Below are 23,896 nucleotides of genomic sequence, written 5' to 3' on the forward strand. Positions count from 1 at the left end.
CTTGCTCAGGCCTGAGATCCATGAATCAGAGTTTGAATGCAATTTTTATTCTTCCACCCCCAAATAGTTTCAAGATTTCAATCTTGCAGTGGATTTGTCAGATGCCTAGGCAGCTCTAAAGTCATACATCATGGAAAAGCAACAAAGACTAACATTAATAAGCCGCTTTTGGGAAAAAGACATAATTAGGTCTCTTTGGTCAAACTGATTCATCTTCTTTTGCTTTGTGCTGATCTTCTACATTTACCTATCTGTTTAAAGAGTAAATTGCTTAACTGCTTTTAGTTTCCAGATGAACCTATTGCATCTGCATCACCTTCAATATGAGTGACTACTAGCAACAACTCATCCTTGTTTTACTCAAAGCCATTCAGCCTTTTCTGGAGTGCTGTTTCCTGTTTGCAATTGGATTTGAAGCACAGGATCCAGGGACAATTTATCTGTTTTCTGATGCTTATTGTTTTCTGTTCACAACAGGAAAATTAAGAAAAGGCACAAGGAACACAGCTCACTCACCTATCTGAACTTCAGTCAGATAAAACTTGATCTTAGGTTAACCTTGAAATTGATAACTTAATGGAACAGTTATTCGGCTGTCAGCTAAAGGTAAACAGGCAAAAAAAGAGACCGACAGGAGGTAGGCTAAATATCTAAGAACTGGATGTGAGATGACTTTAACTATCGATATGTCACAATGTAATTTCAACTAAACACGATACTAGTATTTACAAGATTTCCTGACAATATGTCAGTCAACGTCAAAGCATTCACAGAAGAAGAGGGAACAGGATAGAAATTCAGAAAAAACATTTCAACACCAAAGAATCTCTACTTTCAATAACATCTCACATTTTCTTTAAAGTGTTATAATTAATTGGAGTGTAGACTCTTCAAAGCGTAAATGCATAACTCCCATTAGCACTAATGGAAGTTAGACACACTCATCAAAGGGAGAATATACTTCTATCTTTACAAAAAGTAATCAGTGTGTCAAAGCTGTATTTTTCTTAAGTTACAACTCGCATGCTATGCAAGCCGAGTACAAAGGTTTGCATTCATTTAAATTCAAATTATGCACTTAGAAAAGATTTTTCCTTCACTGGAAGGACTGAATGCAGGAAATCAGTTTGCTATTATATTAAAAAAATACATCGCAAAATGCAATAAAAATACTTACCCTTATAATTAAAGGTTGTCATTGCAAAATGCTTTTAAAAATCCCATTATTGAAAGAACTTTTCACTGCTGTTCTGGTAAAGATGTAATCAGGTGATTCCTCTCTATCGTCCTTTATTTAATACTCTCCCAAGGAATCATTACGATTTTGTCCACCAGCAAACTGTTTTGGTATATCTAGATTATCTATTTGGGGACAGACCTTCTAGTAGGGCCTGTTGCGATAGGACAAGGTGTAATGGTTTTAAACTAAAAGAAGGTAGATTTGGACTAGATATAAGGAATACATTTTTTTACGATGAGGGTGGGGAAACACTGGAACAGGTTGCCCAGAGAGGTGGTAGATGCCCCATCCCTGGAAACACTCAAGGTCAGGTTGGACAGGGCTCTGAGCAACCTGATCTAGCTGAAGATGTCCCTGCTCATTGCAGGGGGGTTGGACTAGACGACTTTTAAAGGTCCTTTCCAACCCAAACTATTCTATGAACATGCAGTTACTCATGTCTTAATAAAGACAGTGAACCGATGGCATTTCTAAAATAAAAAACAAGCTCATATTTACTTTTTTCATTTTTTCAGTAAATACTCTGTCAAAGCAGTAAGCTTTATCCCTTCTTGAGGAGTGGGAAAGAGGGAGGCCACGATCAACTCTCAAGGAAAGCACAAGAAATCTTATAGATGCCTATCTCTCTTTTCTGATGCTACTTGTTCATTAAGACTAACCACCCCCAAAAATATTAGAGCCCAGTTCTTATTCCAGCACAAGCTTCAACACTGTTTAAAGAAAGAACACCCCAAAACATAATAAAAAACGTTCCTGAAAAGGCATGCAACAAGCCATCTTTGCCTGCCCTATCAAACCAGTTTCCCTATGCTCAGCACTGTGCACTTGGTAGCACTGTCAAAGTCAGTGGCTGTTAATAGTTTCTCAGTATCAGGTTCCCTATTTGCTAGAAGACCAGATGTTTTTCCTGAAACCTGAGCTCTTCACACTTGTCTGAACATCAACTAACACATAGTTAGGTAACTCCCAAACAAGGAACTCCCTAAATTCTTTCACACCTAAGAAAGAAAAAATGCTATTTTGCAAAGTCTTACGTTTAAATTAGTGTATATATGAGTGCATCACAGTGAGTTGTGGGTGCTCAGCACTCCAAAAAAAAAAAAAAAAATCAAGTTTTGTGTTATTATGCAAATATTTCTTTTTTTCTATTCCACAAATAAAACATTATAAACTGTTATTCAGCAGAGGCATTACATTTACTAGAAATAGCAGAAACTCCCAAGTCCTTTTGAAATTGTAGTTCAAAATTAATATCCATATATTATGACTTCATTTAAACTGAAATATCCTTTTTTGGATCTCCATAATAATTTAAAAATATATTTCATTATGATAATGTACTGAAGTTCAATACTAAGTATTAAAAGAACAGGTATTCAGTGAGTATCTACAGATAAATCAATGTACCCAGTTCAGGATATTGAACAAAATTGTTTGAGAAGTTTTGCTCTGAAGCTTTCTGTGTTTATTAAACAAAAACAGGAAGCAGAGAATAAGATGGATACTAAGTCAATCTCCACAAATACCCTTACTAAGAACTAAAATAAATTTCATCCAACACAGTTGAGAATTAGGAAATTTCATGGTTTGCAACAAAGTATCTGTCTTCAACATGGTGTTCAGAAACTCCCACAGACCAGCCAGGAGTCAGGCTATTTGTAATACTGTCTTCTTGCTCTCATGTCTGGAAAATCTTATTCTCAGATAAAAACAAACTATATTTCAAAGGTAATTTTATTTCCTCAGAGTTTAGCCTTACCTAATCCAAAAAAAACACCAAGCAGGCACAAAAATGAATGCAATTTTTTGAACACTCAGACTTGTTCATTTTCATAACAAGGAACAGAATAACAGATACTGTTATTTCAGGGTATATTTTAATCTAGTGGTGAGGCAATCAATGACTGTGTGTTGTAGTACTCAGGATAGACACATCCTATACTAAAAAAAGTTTGGTTAAAATTAGTAAAAGATCGCTCTGAAGATGGTAATGAGACAGAAAGCATTTAGTCCTGAAAGACATATTGTCTGCCTCTACTTCCATATACTATATAGCAAGTGGGGGGGTAGAGGTGCTTGGGGAGGGGGGAGCCCAACAACAATACCTGAAGCAAAAAATTTGTGCACCTTGACATTCAGCTTTTTCAATACTCAATACTCTTTCCTGTCAGACATTAGCTAAATAGTTAAAAATACAATTTAACTTCATAACTTCTACTGGAATAATACAGTAGAACTATTGTTATTATTTCCATTATAGTAACATGCATGGGCTAATCAAGGTCTTCAAAAATAGAGTTTTGAGGCCAAATTGTTTTCAACTAACAATTTACCACAATAGGAGCTCAAGAAATAGCTGGAAAAGAGAACAGAGTATTAAAACAGAGAAGAACATTTATGTAACACTTTATATGATCATTTTAAATTGCTAAAAAAAGAAAGGACTAACTTCCTGGAACAGCGAGTCCTTGCCTCTAGGAGGACAAGGTACAACACTAGGTATGAAAATGGAAAAAAGATAAGAATTCATAACTTACATAAAATTCATTACATGTGCAGTTACCCAGAAAGCAAAGAACTAGCAACCACCTTTGAAACATCTCATAACAGGAGAGCCCATTTCCCTATCTCTGTACATCTGGAATCCATCAGAAATCAATGAAAATGCTGCAGGTTACAATATTAACTCTGCAACTGATTTCCATGAATGGAACGTGACATCATAGTTTAGGTAATTTATAATGTGGTTTGGAGCTGTAATTGACAATATGGCTTAGAGCCTCCCTCTCTAAATTGCCCATAGAGATGACTAGAAAACAAAATATTGGAGAGTACAAGCATTTTTATTCCAAATTAGAATAAATTGAAAATCTTATCCTTTTTTTTAAGAAAAGATTCCTCAGAATTTCAGATAGAATATATTGAAAAACTTGTTTTTAAATGTTGAACTATTCACCCTGATAATACCAAAATACAGCATTTTTGCATGAATAGTGTGCACAAGTAGTATAAAATACATTAATATAACAGAGAAATGTCAAAATGAAATGATTTTACTAAAGAGAAGATTTCAACATTTAAACAAAAAAGAAATCACATTATCCAAAATGTGAGAAAGCTAAAGTGAACTATTTAAACCTTTTTCACAAAGCTTTTAGAGAAACATTCCTTCATATAAAACTTGCAAGTGAAAACTAAAAAAAGAAAAGAAATTGTCAGAAAACTTTTCTGACAAAATTATCTTCAGCCAACCATAACTGTCACTCTGAATCTAACTCATGCCAGTAGCACCTGAAAAGTTGTCATCACCTGACAGCTGCTTAGTGACCTTTACAGATGAAGTCTCTCAGTCGAGATCCCAGTAACAAATACATAAATATCTGAATCATCATTACAGAATTAACAGACCCATTTTGGCAGACAAGACTGCCAAACTCCATGTAACTCCATGCCTAAGAAGAAAAGAGGCTGCCTTCTTATCCTAGAGATGGTTGCTCTAGGATGGGGTCAATAACTATTACTTTTGAAGCTATTACAACTACTTCTCAGGTAGTGCCTGTCCTGCAATAAAATAGATTAACTTAACTGCTTGATGTTTATTTTGCTATTACTTACAACGAGGACTCTAAACTCCTGGGTTTTCATGGCCACATTTTTTAAGTTTCAAGTACTTTCAATTTTTACTTTCAAATTGCAATTCACAGATCTTTAGGCTTCCAAGTAGGTTTGGCTGAACTTAAAAATCAGCATTTCACATACAGAAGAAATTTTGTCAGCCATATGCCTAAAGTAGGCTACAAGTACAGAAAGCACACTCTACATTTCCGTTTGAAGCACTTGTCACGTAAGATGGTCTTCATTCATCAAGTAAGTTCTCAACTACGGATAAAAAACCCCTCTCAAAACTAAAGATGTGCTTTTTCCCTGAGGAGAAAAATATCGTGGAAAAACTCAGCCAAAACTGGGTTAAAGTTGAATCACTCTCAGCATGGGAAGCCAATATCTAAATTCTGTCAAAAACCCAATTGTTTCCCCCAGTCCCGTGTTTTAATAATTTTATTTTAACAAAGAATTTGTTAATTATCTCACTAGAGAGGCTATGGGTTTGTATAGCCCTATTAATGGGTCAAAATCAATTTATGTTTACAGATTTGACAAAATGATACACCATTGCTATGATGATTACTAGTTGGCAAATATCTCACACAAATTGCATAAAAACTTTGTCAGACTCGATAAACAAGCAAATACCAAGTTGCCTCTGGTTCATCTCAACTCTACAGTCTCATACAGACAGTATGGGGGCCACATTTGATTTCTGCAACAGTAAATTAAAAATGTAATTAAATTGGGTTATCAAAAATGTAATAATTTAAAATTTATAGCACTTTTGTTCTCACTGCACTTCACACATCCCCAAATGAAGACATAGCTACAATTGTAAAGTACAACTTTTGGCCAGATGAAATGGCAGGCAGGTTGTGCCACCAGATGCTCCTCGGGCACTGTGTCAGCAGGATCAGGGCAATAGTATGGCTTTGGTCCAGTTTTGGGGCTGGCTGCATAAGTGACACATCACATGAGTGCCTTTAGCACCAGCATTATGTCTCCTGCTCATCACTGGGACAGCTCTCATCTCTCAAAGATCAGAAACACTATGACTAAGTGGAAGTTCTCACCACCTATACGTGTCCTCCCAGAAGCTGCCTGGAGTTACAGAATAAAGAGATGTCCTTCATAGGAAACACATGTGTCCTGTGGCACTGATGAAGTGCTAACACAGGCCTTTGTGCTCTCCATTGGACTGTCCCTTCACTTCTCTCCTCCTCCTGTCTCTGCTTTCTCTGTACCCAGTTGCTTTCCTTTTTTTCTCATTATGTTTTTGTTGTTACTTGTTCTATGCTTTTACTCGGTAGAGTTCTCCCTCCAGTGCCTGCAACAAGATGCAGTTTGGATCAAAATCGTATAACACTTGTGCCATCTCCTCCTGCTCAACACAAACACTTCATGGAAAAATTTAACAGAACTGATGCACTGAATAGACCCTTGCAAGAATCCTAAATACATGACCTAAGTATATATAGATAGATAGATCCACTTTTCCAAACATACTAAAACCAGAAGTCCTTCTCCATCACACTGAAAGAGATAACAAGCAAAATTGTTCAAGTACCAACCACATTTTCATTTGAAGAATAAACTTGGCCTGGTACCCATTTCTGTGTGTCTGAACTGCCTTGCCACGCCAGAGGTAGAGGATCACTTCATGCATTTAAGAAAAAGAATGCATGGCACAGAAAGCAAAACAGACCAGGGAAATGGATGAATGAATGGCAAATATGAGTCAGTGTCTCTGAAATCTGGCATTTGAACGAGAAAAGAAAAATCAAAGAATACACAATGGAATCAACTAAAGAGAGAAAACAAAAAAAGAACTAAAAGTGTAATAAACTTATATATATGTCCATAGATAAAAAATGCAATTTTTATGGATCCATTATGTAAGTATTTGAGCAATACAGTATGGTATACAAAGCACTGTTTTACTACCTCTTAATTCAAGAAAAAAATGAACAGACAATAAAACATAAGGATTAGAAATGTAAAACTTTCGTTTTTAAAGATAACTACTTTAAACACTGTACAGCTTACTAATCTGCCACAAAACACAACTGAGCATTTGTTAAAGGACTGTCTATTTAGACAAATAAGTAAGAAAACTGAAGAATATTAAAAGGATTTGTTTTAGGCAAATGGGAACAAGGCAGAATCAGCCAACAGTGCTGCTGCATGCAGCTGCGACTGAAGGTATATCCCACTCCCATGCAGCATCCCTTTGAAGAGAGTTGAATTGCTGATGAGCAAATTAGAGCTGACTTAAATGAGCCTGTAAGAAAGACCATAAAACCAGTTGCACATATAAACAGCAGCTTCCAAAGGAAAAGCTAACAGGTCACTACAAATCCAACCCATGGGGAAAGGACTACAGCTCCAGCTGGGCAACAGGTACCCTTGTACTCAGGAACAGTGATGATAAGTGGGGAAAACAGAACAAGGAAGCACAGGATGAAAAGAATACTCTTCACATGTATATAAACCTACTAATGCATGAACACAAACATCTCTGAAGTCTTTATGTATAACAGAAAAAAGCGTGACATTCTGGAGGGAACTCACAAATCTGTTGTATAGCACCCACCGTCTATTATCCTTCCAAAACTCTCAATCTACTGTTCAGGTTTGCTCATGTAGCAAAAATATTTGTCCTAGAGGGTAGCATCCTAAGAGTAATGATGTAGCACATCCAGTTTATACTTGTTCATCATATTAAGGACTGCTTTCTTAGTCAAAAATGTGTTACTGAGAAAAAGTCTCCCCCTTTCATGGACATCGCTATGGTAACCAGAATAGTAACCCTAATAAGTGCACGACACTCAGGAGACTTTTGCTTCAACAAACAGGGAGAACTAAGATTTAAGTGTCTGGTCCACTTTCGTAGGGGTTCACATACAGAATTATTGTACTTAACCCTTCAACATTAGGTTGCTATCTATAAATATTGCTTGAAAAACGTAAACCATTCTGCTAAACTCTTTTGAAATACAATACCTTATACAACAGATACACTCTGCCTGTGTAAGTATTTTCTAAGTAAGTATACTGATCTCTTTGTTAAATTCATAATGCTTTGTGTTGTGGAATAACTAAAAAATCAATAGGGACATAAATTTTAAGAAGGATTGCAATGATTAGCTGTATTTTAGGATAAAGGTGGCAAAAGGTAGCTTGATCTTCCACTAGTTGGAATACTTGATTTCATTTTTCCTAATTTATATCTCAATCTGTGGATTTTGTCCCATACCCATAGATTTCAACAAGCATGGCATCAGTCTACATCTTAATGAATACAACTAGAAGTAAGTTGTTACAACAAGTAAAGCCTCTTCAGGAAAATAAATTTCAGGTACTCTGTGGAGGAAGTATAGTGTGTCTAGTTGAAAAAACAAAAACCAAAACAAAAACAAACAGTCAGAAAACAAACACCCAGGAAGAAACTTTTGCAATCAATAACAGTAATGCTCAAGTGAAGAAGAGAGCTACCAGACAGCGTAGAGGTCATGACTAATACAACGTTGTATTAGTGTACAAAGAATATTGGTGAAGGAAGGGAGATTTCTAAAGAGGCGCACTGAAAAGTCATTTACAAAATACAATGGTGACACAAGTTAATGGCCCTGAATACACAGCACTATTTAATGCTTGTTAACGATCATTAACACTGGCACCAGTATCGATGTAGCAATGGGGCTTAACATAGTTGATCTGAGCAGAAATTACCCCAGATCTACTTCTAAGCAAGCAAGTCATGTGGCACCTTCGAGATATCGATAATACGAGAGCAGAAAGTAGTGCATGCAGCATATCCTAATAGTATGGTCGGGCAGGGAAGATCAGCTAAAATTTGCCACTAAGTAACATTATTTAAAGACTAGACTGCATATAGTCTAGAGGAAAAAATATCTGAGGGAAAAAATCTATTGTGTTACAATCCGTGAAACAAAGAATTTTAATGAGGAGGACAAAGCACCTTCCTGAGCAATAGGCTATACAACTGCTCATCCTCAGGACGGAGAATCAGAGGATGAGAGGAACAGTAACCCTCTGGCCTTCTGCCCACAGGGGAGAGATCTGCTGCCAGCCCAGCGAGCATCCCACAGCTGCAGAGCCACAACATCTAAACAGGCGAGATCCACTCACAAGGACAAGTCTCTGAACCTGAAGCACAAAAGCATCTCTGCTTCATGGAAGAAAATTAATAGTTGCTTTGTGATAATGATTATTGATGAAAAAGACCATCTTTTTTTCTGATAAATCCCTACAGAAATGAAATGAAATCTCCACTTCCATGCAGAAAAAAAGTTTAGGATTTTCCCCATCCTGGTTTTTAAGGGTGCGTGTTACATTCATGCACAGCTGCAACCCAAATTATTTCATGCTTTCTTGTTTGCAATTGTACTCACAATACTGCATAAAATAATTTGTTTCAGTTTGTTTCCTGTTCACATTAACACTTTTGTAGCTTTATGCACCTCACATTATTTATCTTTTGCTTTACATGCATTCTTCATGTGCAATATTTAATAAATTCATTTTCTAACAAGAGAAATGCAGAGAAAACCAAAGAACAACTGCACCTAAACTTAAAAAAAAACAAACCACAGTCCAAAAAAAACAAACAAAGAAAATCTAAATTCTTCCTAAACCAAGATTGGTCATTGTTTGAGAAGCCAAAATTCCTGCATCAGGGAACACAAGGCACATTGTGCCTGGTGCCAGGGGTGGTTACCTCCACAACCTTAGCCTGAATGACCAATTACCCATCTACAGCTGGCTCGTAGGGATGTCTTCAGCATCAGCACAAATACAGCCCCAAACTCCTCCATTCAATTCCCTAATGAGAGAGTTGAATCATTCAATCCATTTCACAAAAAACATTGTTTAAATTCTTTTGTTTAACAAGTTATTTTAATTAATCAGTGGAACAGTATCAATTAAAACTTTTACTCCCTTTTTTAGCAGTTTCTGAGGGAAACTTCAGCCAGCCTGGAGACACTCTATGTATCTTTTCAAAATTTCTGGGGATTTTCCAAAGCTTAGTCTTCAGACTTGGCAAAAATTGGGTGTGTAATTCACACCACTCCTAGAGTTTTATGAAAGAAGAGTTTTAGCTAAAAGCCTCCAAAGATTGCAGCGCTGTCTAGGATTTTTTTACTTGCCCTTCTACATGCTGCTTTTCCCTGCACGAGGAATCAAAGTACAAGCACCCTCTGCTGCCTTTCAGCAATAAACCCTTCACGCTGAACCACAGGCAACAAAACAACTCCCTGGCCTGGCTTCCAGCTTCAGGGTCTGCACAGACAGATTCAGATAAATCATGACAGCTATATGCAGAGCTGGGAAGCGCACCACTGTACACACCTCTCTCCACTTCTGCCCAAGTTGCTGACAGAGCATTAATGCATCCTATCACAGCCTGAATATCTGAATGCCAAACACAGCTCCTGCTACACTGAAAATGCACTTGTGCACAATGGCTGCATTCCAGCCTGGCCACTTCAGGCTCTCATCTAATTTAAGGAACAGGAAAAAAACCAATATAGGAGTTCACTCTTAATATCCATCATAAATTGCAAGAGTAATACCAATACATATAGATATGTAATTCCAATAGAGATATTTATCTGTTTATTGATTCCAACTCAGCAATGACTTTCTGGAGCAGAATCTGTCTTCTTTCATTGCTCAGTGGTGGACTGATTTCTTGTACTTGACCCATATCCATTGGCAAACACCACAACATGCTCAGCTCTGATAAATAAAGTTCATATTTGCCTCATGCACAGGAAAAGCTTCCTTTAAAAAGTGCCAAATGTTTTAAACCGTAGTTTCTTGCATAAAGTTGGCACAGGTGGTACTGTGGAATCTGTGTGCTGTGTTTCCCAAACCACTTCCATTTTTATCATCCACAATTTTTAAAGCAATTTCAACCATCTTTGTGACAGGTTTCCCCAGACTCACTTTTTATTTAATTTTTCAGGATAGACAAGAGCCAACAGAGACTCAAAGAAAGCACCAGCTCAAGCAAAGGCCACCATCTACAAATTTCACTCATGATAAAGGCAGTGTACAGCATGAGAGAGGTGCTAGGGACAACAACAAATAAATCTATGGGAAGCCACTGTCTCATTTGCACCTTAAGGAAACCAAACATGTTATGAGAAGCAATAATACTTCTTCAGCCAGGTAATATCTTTCCATGCTAACTTTAATACAGAGTCTTCAAAATATTGCAGTGAAATGACTGTTCAACTGTAAAGCAAAAGTGGTTTAATATTATTTTATTTTTTTAAAAAACGGAAAAGAGAGACTCTACTAAACACAATATATGTTTGCAAAATAAAATGTGAAGTGGGGACAGGGATTTCCTCCATAAACCAATCCCTTGGTGTCACTGATGTTCAAAAGGGTGGGCATCACCCATTCGTTTTTTTTCCTCAATGCTGATAAAATTGATGTGTGAAACTAAATAAAGATGCCCACATCAGAACCTGTAAATATTACTCAGAAAATGAAAGCCATGCCTCTGCTGAAGCTAATACAGGAAATCTGGAAACAATATAAAGACAAAAATAAAACAAATAAATACAAGAGCTTGAGTTAAAACAAAACCAGACATCTATTGCCTTGATACTGTTCTCAAGGCTGAGTGAAAATATTTCTGACTTGGGACAGAGTGGTTTATTATCATCTCCAAAGAAACACATTAAAACTGTAAAGGGGGGAGGGGTGAAGTGTTGAAGAGTCTTTGCCTTGAAAACATGTGCATGAAAAAATTATTTGCTTTAGAAATTAAATCCAAACAGGTTATAGCTGCTGAGATTGCCGGCACAACCTAGAATTTTATGCTGGGCAAACTGATAAACCTCATTCCAAAAACAGGGTTTTACGACAAAAGAAGGAGGTACAAATACATGTTTCCTCCAGAAATCTCTCATCAAAATGGTGCATTTATACTCAACCTGATTAGTTAAAGAAAAGGACTGTGTTCACCAGGATGACACCAAGGGACAAAACTATCCCCAACTATTTTAGGGTTTTCTGTATCATCTGCAGCAGAGGATGTGAGCACCAACTGCCTCCCTGCGTCTGCCACCACTCCACAGACACGCAGAGCCCTGCTTTAGCAGGGAGCTGCTGTTCCTCTGCAGGGATGGGACAGGGCAGTGGCCGCCCATCTCCAGCAGCCGCCAGTTTGGCAGGCGGCAGTTTGCCAGGGACGGCTGCCCGTCCCGGCAGCCGCCTGCTCGAGGCACAGACCGTTGATCAGCAGCTCCTGTCTGACATGGCACAGGAGTTTACAAGGGCTAAAGGCAAGGAGAAGGTTGATACGTGGAGAAAATGCAGCTTCTCAGTGAGGCAGGAAACCCTTCTTGAAACACAAATTGCCACCTCATCCCCTCCAGGTCTTTTCCCTTGCCACGAGGGTCAAAGTCTTCCTTCCCATATTGCTTCCGACTCCCCATGACTTCCTTATTTTCTCTCTTCCTCCCAAAGACAGAGAGGGCTGCTGCTTGTGAGATAAGTCTGTTTTCAATAAAGTGTGGGGTGCTACAGGAGGGAGTCTCTGCCACCTCCCCACTCCTCTCCCTCACTACTCCAGAATCTATGCTTTTGCATCAGCAGGACTGTGTTTGCCTGAAGAGATGTGATGCTGCCCTGCCATACACCTTACACTACACTCTTCCTGTGACACAGTGTTGCAAGGGTTACTGAATACAGAAACAGACAGCTGCTCCAGAGGCAAGCAAGACAGAAAGAGAGAAATATTTATTTTATCACCTCACAATTTCAGCAAAGCACCTTACAGAAGTTTTATCCTAAGCAGATGCTTACATCCCTCCCAGCTCCATAAAGCACACACGCACATATTCAGGTGATTTGCTGAGCTTTAGCACAAGACAGGATTTCAGGTCACAGCCTGCTGCAGGCCATAATTCAAACTTCAGGTCCTTCTCTGACACTCTTCATACAGATATATGAAAAATATCATAACTGGGCTGACTATATACACCCATCTGACAGAATATGAGCAAGGAGTCAACGCACTCTATCACATATAGGAAAGGTTGGCAAAGATTATCTAAACAGCAAAAATGCAAGCAACTCCCATATTCACAGAAGGAATAAAGGCAAAGATTCTTGAATTTTATGGTCATTAACGGCCAGAGTCCCTGATAATGAGAGATGCAAGTACACCACCAAAGATCTAAGGATTAGACTACAAACCTTTAGAGCCCTCAGTATTTCTCACAGGCCAGCATACATGTTTCTAAGTAACTTAAGAGAAATGAAGAAAATATCCTGAAAAAAATGCTTCAGTATGGTTCAAAGATCCAGCTGCATACTGCCGATATTGGCAGATAAGCAATGATTCATACATTGGTTTATGAACAACTAATAGAGCAATGATATAGTTGTTGTCACTGATACAGCTACTTTAGAACTATGCCCTAATACATCACATATCATGACCTTCCATTAACTGTACTATACTAACACCCAGGAGACATGTTCGTAAAACAAACTGCGGTCATGAAACAAGATGCTACGCCCAACCTGAAGCAGAGACTGGTCCCTGTTGCAAAATGGTTAGAATCCAAGAGAGAAGCAATGTGAGATACACGAAGTCTCTTAACAAGTTTTTTGGAAAGGGAAAGCATAGGGCAAGTTTAACGGCAGTGCTTTCTTAAATTTAATTACTCTGGATATTTTAAACTACATTGCAGTTTTGTACTTAGACTTAAGTAAACCAAGCCATTTTGCTATCTAATGCAAAGCCCTTATCAGTAGCAATGTGCTGTCAGATTTAAGTACTTTTATTATTCTTGGCAGCATTTTAAATTCTCACTTCCTATTAGAAAACCTGAAGATCAATAATGCTAAGGGAAGATGTACTCACATTTAACATCTTCAAAACTATGCCAAGCAACTGGAAGGCTTTCTGAAACCAAACACCCTTTCAGATAACACAGACTGAACTGATTGATGGTTGTGTATGCTCTCCACCATGTCCTTTTAAATACAGTTGAAGTGATCAGGTTTATAATTGAAAAAGCTTAGTAAACTATTATTTTCAAGAAGAATACTAGCCATCATCCATATTTTCTTTCCTTTGTAAATTGTTATCAAAAAAAGACAAAAATCCAAGTCAGGTTTAAAAAAATTTGCCTTTGAAGTAAAACAAAAAAAGAACTAAAAAAAGGAGAGGGAAATCTGAAAGATACCTGCATAGGTACATCTTCAAATTACATTAAATGTGAATATATTTTGTTACTTTTAAAACTAGCTCGAAATTTTTCTTTTATTTTCTTTGGCAAGAGCTGATTATTTCAGATAAAGAACATTTCCTCTGCAGCTTTAAACATTTGCATAATTATTAACTTTCGTGGCAAGCACATAAAATTGTGGACTTAGTTTCAAGCAGAAAAGGAAATGGACTGTAAAGACTTCTGTATGTAGGAGCTTTTCTTTTTAAAGAGTAGACTAGAAATAACCACATAGGGATGATTTTTGTAGTGGAAGAACTTGCAAACAAGGAAGAAATAAGGAGAAATTCAAACATCAGTATGGAAAGTTTCATTAAGTGGCAGCAGTTAAATACTAGACCTTACCTAAGAACACAGTGATTCATCTAGCACTTGAAATCCTTAAATCAGACATTTTTCTACAAAACATGCTCTAGACCCTGCAGAAACTGCTTACAGCAGGAATCACTTTTTCAATCTCTATTCCCATCCCTTCCCAGGAGGTCAAGATGATAAAACTTTCAGATGGATACAAATTATTCTATCCCAAGAGGAGAAAAACTAGTAGTATGTAGCTACTTATTTTCTGCTAAAATCTTCCTGTGCAGAGTCCAGAAGCACTTACCCTGCCAATATCCAAAGAAAGTGCCAAATGCTCCCCTCCAGCTCCAGAGTAATGAATGCTGAATATTAAGTTCTATATTTCATTCTCCATGCATATAATGCCACCACTGCAATGTTACCATGCCAAAAAGGAAAACATAATCTTATCCTAAGTCTTAAAAATAAAACAGAAGCAGGAAGCAGAAATGCTGCTTTGCAAGACTCCTACTCAGTTTGTTTATTATCTAAGATACTGATTTCATTGACCATACTGGGAATTTTCAAAGAAAATGGATTAAAAAAAAAAAAAAAGAGAAAACCTATACATAATTTTTCTGTGTTTATCAGAAATACTAAACAATTAGTAAAATCCTTAATTATCCCCACTATTTCCTCAATTCCCATACACACACATACTCTAATAAGAAAAAAGTCCATTCTTTCCCTTTTTTGGTACTACTGGACTTCATTGCTTCTTTGGCAAATACACACAGGAAAACACCTAACTGCAAGCTTAGGAGTTCCTGTATTGGCTCAGAAAACCGTCACTGCAGAAAGACTGGATATCAGTACAACTATACTGCTATTAAAACACAGGGCCTTTCTTTATTAAATAGTATTTGTAGTAGTATTTTCAATGGATGGCAAAGTTCATAACTATACAATCTCATAGCTTTTAGACTAGATTGTTTACAACTTCCGTTTTTTTGCACGATACTAGTAAAATTATCTTCCATTGTATGAGTTTCTTAAGATGGACTTTGAAGACCACAAAAGAAACCTGTATCCAAGCAAATGTTTAGCACCAAATTCTACATTTCTTTTCACCACATCTGGAAAACTCTTGAAAGAAGCTTTTATCTTATCACAGGTCGTAAAACAGAGTTAAAAATTACAATAAACTACATGTTTTATAGTATCAACAATATTTACCATAACTCAATCCATAAGAGTTGACAAATCCACTGACAATTAGGAGCAATATTTTTCAAGTAGGGTGGGGTTGAAGGCAGTTGCTTTGTGAATTTAACAGATAACAACAAATTCATCAAAAACTGCTTTAGGTTTTAATTAGCCGAACAGTCTTAACTGGAAAAAAGGTTTCTCCCAAACACAAGAAACAGTTCCTCTTGACAACAGCACTGTTCTGGCCTTACCCAGTACCAGAGTTTTTGGCACTGACTGCAGTCAGAAACCAGTCCAAAGAAGAAAGTAAGAGCATCTCAGCAACTGTATGGTCATTGGAGTAGCTGGGGGAAAGGGAGTGGCAGGAAACTAAATTGAGCCTTCCCTCTCTTACCCCTAAACTACTGGATAACAAATAACACCCCTCTCTTACCCCTGAACTACAGGATAACAAGTAACTCAACACCAGAGCTGGTCCTGGAAAAAAATACTGACCATACTTTTCTCCCTTTTAATCCTTTTTTTTTGACACACACTTACCCTCGTTATGTCCATTTCATTCTTTAGAGTATATCATAAAGCAACAATTCAATTCAATCATATAGCTTCCTACAAATGAAAACCAGTTCTAGTTATTACTGAATGCCAAAGTTGATTAATGTAATTAAATCATTATTCCCCATGCAAAGTTATTCTGAATTTACATACGCAGTCACCAGACTTCCGAACTCCTACCTTCCATAGAGCACTCCTTAACAATACTCTATTTTGCACAAAGCCTATTGTTATTCCTTTGATTATAACACCTGGAATAATACAAAGATCCAACTATAATGGCACAAAACAGATGGTCACTATTGTGTTACTTGTACATTGCTTGCAAACAGAAAGAATGTGAACAACCCATGTGATCAAGAGAAAAGGAGTTCAATGAGTTGAAAAAAGTTTGAATCTGTTTTCTTTTTTACATTAAAACTGTGTAATTCTTTGGGAATCTGCATACCATTTATAAATCATTTAATAAAATAGAATATTAAATACAATTTGTAGACATCAGAAAATGACTAAGCTGTACAAGTATATTGAAATATTTAAGAATCCATTCCAGATGAGAGTTAGAATCAGTTCTCAAATCCCAAAGTTCAGATATTAATAGAACAATTTAATTTTCTGAATTGATCATTTTGTGAATCCATAAACAAGATCCAGTTCTTAAAAACAATTCCTCACTGCTTCCAACTGAGTCAGTAGCATAAACAGAAAATTTTAGTGAGTTTCTACTAGATGGAGCTTTAAAATTAGAAAGCCACTTCAAAAATTCATGAAACAGACATGATTCAGAACTACAAGGAAAACTGGGACACTGGCCAATTTCAAGAGAGTTTGAAATTTTAACTGATTCTTTCTCAGTGCCTGGATAGCGATATCATTCAATACTCAAAATTATTACCTAGTTCCAAATTACATGAGAGATTATACACTTACCATTAATCCATTTGGCTTCTGGATTATGAACTATGAACTCTTTTCTGAAGAGATCTTCCAAGGACAATCTGGTTTCTGATGAATTTGCGAGTTCATCTAAAATAAACATAACAAGATCATTTTAGATAGTTATTAAAAACAATGTATTCAGTATAGCTTGCAAAACATTAGAATTACAGAACCAGAATACATAGTTCAAAGGTCCTGTCAAAATTGATAACAGTACCTTGCTCTTACTTTTTTTCACTACAAGAAAATGTTTCATTTTTCTTCAGTAAAGCTTCAGAAAACTAGGCACTGGTACCTTATGGACAGGCCAACTGAAGGATATAGTGTTTGACTATTTATTATACTGGGACCGTAGTAGCAAAGCTCCTTCCCACAGCCCTACGCCGTAAGAAAAGTCTGATTATGAACCAATACAACTGGAGCTTTTCCTTCCAGTGTGTCAGGCATCCACCTTCTCTACGAGAGGATCTTTTTGTTAGTCAGATTTTGTCCTTACAGGTTGCTGATATTAAACAGCGCCACTGATGACAGACCCACAGAAAAATAGTATTTAGAATCACAGCAGTCAAGGAGCAATCTTGTTATCTTGATGTCAACCCAATATGTTACCAGCACATTTTTAACAAAGAAATGTGCTTTGTAAAGGTCGTATCCTGTAATACATTTCAGATGAAAATGCAACCCCTTCACAGTGAATAAAGTCAATCATAGTTTCGTTATTGGTCTTTATTCAGCCAAATTTCTCAATTAGAGGCCCAGCTGAAAGCTTACTGGAATCAACAACAATATGATTTTTTTTTTTTTTTTTACTTTAAATGTCAGCACTGCCTGCTGCAGTCACTTCAGTTAGTATTAATAAGGTACATCCTTGCTGTATTGAAAAGAAACTCCTTTTTAACGCACATCATAAATTTACAATACACTCAAGGCCATCACAGCTGCTCACTCCACGGCGCTGCTGCATTTTGCACGTGCCTCCCTCCCAGGTCTCAGCAGGGCCCCAGTAAGCCCTTACTCACCGTAATCAACTCTTCTTGCACTTGATGTCTTATAAGGCTAAGCATGCAGAGTTGTTCAAATCCGCTCTCATAAGACAAACGTTCTAATCCTTAAATAAGCTTTTTGCCCTCTTCCTACCTTCCAGGGATCAAAACAGCCTGTTTGGGGTTTTTTTAGTCTCCAAGTCCAGCATGGGACACAATATTCCACTTGCAGTCTTACTAGAGCTTTACAGCAGAGTAACATTATCTCTCTTGATTTATACCTAATCCCTCTGTTTACACATCATGGGACATTGTTAGCTCTTGCTCCTGCCACACACTGAGTTTTTATCTTCAAAGTAAGCACATGTTGTTATATATGCTCTACTCAGCTCCACAAATACACTCCCTGTCTTCAAAACACTACTTCTAAGTTAACAGCATCAAATACTGGGCTCTTCATATGCCCATTTACCCCTTCCTCCATAACCTCGCTGACTACCTACCCTCAACAAGCTGTTTTTCATCACCTGTTCTGATTCAACATACCCTGGTCCTGATGCTGTTTATGATCCCAAAAGGATTCCCCTTCTAACCTTTCCTGAGTCTGTTTCTATTTATTGTGACCCCTTATCTCCTGCCAGTTTGCCAAGTATCAATCGAGCTCACACAAGCCGTTATGTTGCCAAAAATTGTCTTACCCAAGACAGTTTAGTTTTCACAGGTTGTGGGGGGTTTTTTTATTAACTCCTTTAATAAAAATTACTAAAACAATATATCAACTGTGTACAGAAAGGCTATTGGAGAAGAAAGGTACACTGGCTCTGTTCTCTGTCTTTTAATTCACATGCCTGCCAAGTAATCTCAATATAAATTGGATTTTAAAGTAACTTTTTAAATTGCTGCTAGCATTTCTAAACTGAAAATCTTGCTTGAAGCATCTTCAAGCAACTTTACTAGATATTTGAAAAGTAATTTTTTTTCTAATGCTAAGTCATTACCAAAATAGAGCCTTGTTTGTAATCCTTGACACTAGCTTTCCACTCTGTCAATATCTCATATTGTATAATTTATAAGAAAAATGTTGATTTGACATCAAAAGACTCTAAAATAGTAATTTAAGTTTCTAAAATGCCTAGTTTATATATAGCAAGATGAATAACACATCATGTGAACTCTCAAAACACTATATTGGGTTAATCTTTCTTGAGGACAAGCACAAATTAGTATGTACTTCACAAAGTACTTGTTTTATTTTAAAGACTGCCTTTTTCCACTTCATGTTTATTACCACATTACCAAATAGCCTACTATCTCTTTTTCATTTCCATTTTAAATTTTATTGAATTATTCCTTGAAGGAATCGTATTTCCAATGTCCTCACACTATTTCCCACAGATTTCTATATTTCAGTCTGAAATTATATATATTATGTATAGAAAATGAACACAGATTACAAAAGATACAAAGTCAAATGTTAAAAACTAAATGGCTACTTTTAAACTACACATCAAACTAACAACAGTTCAACAACTAGTATGTATTTATTCAAAATGACAAACCTGTTTGTGCTTGCTAAACTAGAAGACTGCAAAAGTAGAAATAGCTAGCCTCATTACTTTTCATGAGTTTATAGAATATTATTTTTGCAGGTTAAAAGTAGTCTAAACACCTCATAAAATTTACCTTTTAACTTAGCAAATAAAACTCATAATGATGTAGTGTAGTATATTATTAACTCAAACTCCTTACTGACTTTTCTGTAGAAAAAAATGTTTTAACACTAGAAATTAGGATGAAGGCTCGATGTTAAATGCTGCCTGAAAAGTGGAAAAAAACCAGTAGTAAACTGTATGCAAGCTAACAGGTATATCAATAACTGGGAATTAGTATAGTTTGTATTATGTTTGCATGAAAAAGGAAAAACAACTTGCCAGAAAGTAGTCAGATATCAGAACTTGTTTGCCAATTTACAGTAGTTACAGGGAGCCTATACAGCATTGAACAGAAACCTGAATCTTCTAGTAATGAATCTCCACTTCAGCAAAAATAACTTTTAGTTTGCTTTCCATTTATTTAAGAGTAGAAGAGTAGTATGAGAGATGGTGTGGAGGGGTCAGTCCCAACCCTAATATTCTAAACAGAATATTTATCTATTGGACATAATCCAAATGGATCCTCTTCCGAGAGCTTGATTTTATTCAAAACAATTTCAAAAAAGCATTTTCTGTCAGTTTGGCTGACCTAAATGTTCCCTAAAGGAGTTTTTTCTGCAAAGCTCTCTTTTTTTTTTTTTTGCATCAAGAGATAGCAAAGCAAACTCTGAGTTTGCTTTGAGTCTATGATTAGAGTTACATGCCACTTTGCTCAACAGTAATTACCATATATCAGCATGCATAGTTTCAATGCTAACATCAATATCTCAGTAACGGAGTCCCACATAAAGCATTCGAGTCTGCCACACCTTCAGAAACTGTAAGTTAACATGAAGGTAGAACTACTGTCATTCCCAAAATGAAAAACAGCCTTAAGTGTTGTGGCAAAACACCTGTACAAAGGTGGCAACAACTGTACAAGTCTTAGGCTGTTCTTAGGTGATTTTTCATATAAAAGCTTTCAGCTGCTAGTGCTTCTAATTGAGCATTCCTCAGTTTTGAAATATAGATCTATTTGAAAAATAGATACAGATGCTGATTTGAAGGCAGGAGTGAGGCACTGATCCCAGAAAATCTACCTATGAATATTTCAGTATGTGCAGGTATGTGATGAAACTTCAAAAACATGAAATAGAAAAGAAGCAGAACAAGAAAGATACCTGTGTTATGTTTATACTGACATACAAACCAAATGATGTCATCTCATAAACAGCTATTTCTTTCTCTGCACTGGCCATTAATTCCCAATATAAAGAAAGCTACATATGTAAGATTATTCCCAGGGTATTTTCATCTTTTGTTCTCTCTTAAATACTTCTCCAGTAATCATCTCCAAATATTACGCAAAAATCACTAGATTCATAATTAAATTGCCCCAAAGGACAGACAGGCTCCTACTCTGAAACTCCGAAGTTTTTCCACAATCCAGTCCTTTACTTTAACAGGAGTAACCTCATTCTTTGGTATCTTCATGCACTTTCTTTATCATTGCACTTATCTAACTGTGAAGAAAACTAGCAGGGATACTTGCCTGCAAGCCTTCTACTCCCGGCTACAGAGCAGTGTAGCAATTTGTACTCAGTGGGCACGATAGGGTTTTCTTCCCCATGTACTCCTTAGTCCACAGAGGTTCGCAGAGAGCTGGTGAGCTCCAGCAAGAGGTTACTGGACTAGGAGTCCATTCAGACTCTACCACTAATGTCTTAGATTACTAAATGGTCTGGTCTTCCATTTTTCCATCTCTTTGTTGAGAACACTAATACATTTATAGTTTCTGAGTATTAGCATAGATGAAAAGCAATATAAAAGGGAGCAAAATATTATTAATATTGTTGGTACAATTTACAAAAACAACAATCATAATTGCAACACAGATATTTCATATTTTAACAGAACCCAAGATATTAGTAGGTCAAAATACATCTCTTATTTCAACACAGTTCCTGCTTAGCATTGTATATTCAAGTTATATTTCATGTAATAAAAAACACTAAAAATATATCAAGAATTTCCATTTAGTTTTAATACCACTTGTATCTTTAAGCAGAAGCTAAAGCCTCTTTGAAGCCTTTTGCATGTAACTTACATAGAGATTTTCTTTTAAAAGCATGTTATCTCATACAGAAGCATTGATCCCTCTATTATTAAAGGCAGGAAAACTGTTGCTCAAAGTTTGAGGGAAGTCAAATGACAACTGTTAAAGTGTACACGGACCTAAGACTTTCTTATATTGTGGACGAAGCAATGTATAAATAATTGTAGGCAAAAGAGATCATTTCTGTTGGATTTGTCTTTATCAGTAAATACACTTTTGCCTCCACAAAACTTTCAACAAAACAATCAGGCTTCTGAGCAACGACCAGCTGAAATTATTATCATCTCCATAAAAAGAAGCAGCATGATGTACAGTGTTTAGGGGAATTTATATGAAAACTAAAAAGCACCCTTCAGTACAGGCAGAACTAAATAAGGAGAGAAGTCTCTGATGCTCAAAGTAGTGTTAGAAATGAACTCTCCCAAGGTAATGTAGGAAAAAATTCTCACTACTGCACTGAACATCTTAATTCAGCTCTATTATATTTTGTGAAATGAATTTGCAAACCCAAGCATTTATAATAACAGATTGGTAGCACCTTAGAACTGAGCACCTTGCAATAGCCAGATCGGTGAGAGAGTCTCCAAGTTTTTCCTCCCCTCAAATGCTAGACATCCCAAAGTGATCTTGCATATCTTCAAGACCAGATAGATAACTTCAGCTACGGTGCTTAGTATCTGCCAGCAAAGCAGCAGAGTATCAGAATATTTTCTTCCAAAAACATATTAACTAATCATGAAAGTGAAGGGGGAACAGCACTGATTAGGATCAAAATAGGGGAAGTAGCTGTCCTACAATGGACCTCCAAAGCTTTCTTTGGTAAGCATTTCCAACCTGCAAGAAACCCCAGTTTTACACACCTAGATCATTTTGGGAAAAAGGTTTTTATTTATATCAAGCTCTGCAGTCTCTATGGGGTATCTTAGAGCATCTGAGCTGACAGAACTAGTTTTCACTCGCATGACTTGAACTGAAATGTAGGTCCCAGCTTACATCAAGTTTTCAAGCAAGCTCTCTGGATTTTGAAACAGCCTCAGAGATGTTGTAATTCACTGAGCTTTTTTAACATATTAAAAAAAAAATTAACATTTCCCTAGGTTGCCTATTCTTTTTTCCACGAGTGCCTTCAAAGACTTCAATTTACATTTTTACATCATTAATAATTCTATATAGATATAAAAGCCAGAAATGATGTTTATTATTGTGAGTTCCAGCATAACACTTTTGAGATTTTGCAAGCCTTAAAAAGATAGTTACCTCTCCTTGAAAAGAAAAACAGTCTTTTGTCTTAAACTGTACCAGGATACACCACCATTTGCCCTCAATGTCTGTTTTTATTGGTCCCTAAAGAAACTCCTATACACTGAGACTACAGCAGCACAACTTTGCTTTTATTTTTCTCAAAATGCTCTAAGTGGAAATAAGCAAACAGTCATTTCTTTATCATTCCTTGGACAGCACCATGTGTATGCAGTAGATATTTATGCAAAACAGAGGAAGCAGAATAGTCTGTAGTATTCCTACATACTTGCTCTCCAGCTGTCTTGTTCCCTCTGACAAGCAAAGCTTTTTGATCCTTTTCCATTCAGGCTCACCATCTTCCTTTCAAGCAGCAGCAGTCTACTACTGTACTTGCTCATGCACAGACCCACCCAGCTTCCCTTGATAATTTCATCCAGTGGCCAAATTGTCTGGAACCATTATTTAACTAAAAAGCACTTTGTTAATGTTTTGGTTTACATGAACAGGCCACTTACAGAGCAGAACATCTGCAGACCAATATTTACTATGTAGGCATGCCATCCAAATCAGGTACTTTACATTATAACTTCAAATCTGACAAAAATAATTAAAATATATTTTTTCTTTAAAAGTTGTACAGTGTTTCCTTCTCTTAGTTTCCTAGACATGATTAAATGGTTGCTACCCCAGCAGTAAAAAGAAAATCTTTAGAAAAATAACTCAGATCAAATTAGGAAGAAAAAAAAAAATTAAGCATAATTATTTTATATGTTCAATTGCTTTTCTTGTCTTCTACTTGCCCTTCCCCCCCTTTT

The 23,896-nt window shown here is 36.6% G+C and overlaps 1 protein-coding gene across 2 annotated transcripts in view; it reads right to left on the bottom strand.

Annotated features, from left to right (window-relative positions):
- Positions 1 to 23,896, bottom strand: part of DPP10 (dipeptidyl peptidase like 10) — a 564,677-nt gene that overhangs the window by 215,587 nt on the left and 325,194 nt on the right. For both annotated transcript variants that reach the window (XM_052792375.1, XM_052792374.1), the window contains exon 3: positions 17,101 to 17,196. In XM_052792375.1, the coding sequence (XP_052648335.1) occupies positions 17,101 to 17,196 (96 nt within the window). The remainder of the gene's footprint in view (positions 1 to 17,100; positions 17,197 to 23,896) is intronic.

The sequence above is a fragment of the Harpia harpyja genome, chromosome 7 (assembly GCF_026419915.1).
Source record: "Harpia harpyja isolate bHarHar1 chromosome 7, bHarHar1 primary haplotype, whole genome shotgun sequence".
In the NCBI taxonomy this organism is placed as follows: Eukaryota; Metazoa; Chordata; class Aves; order Accipitriformes; family Accipitridae; genus Harpia; species Harpia harpyja.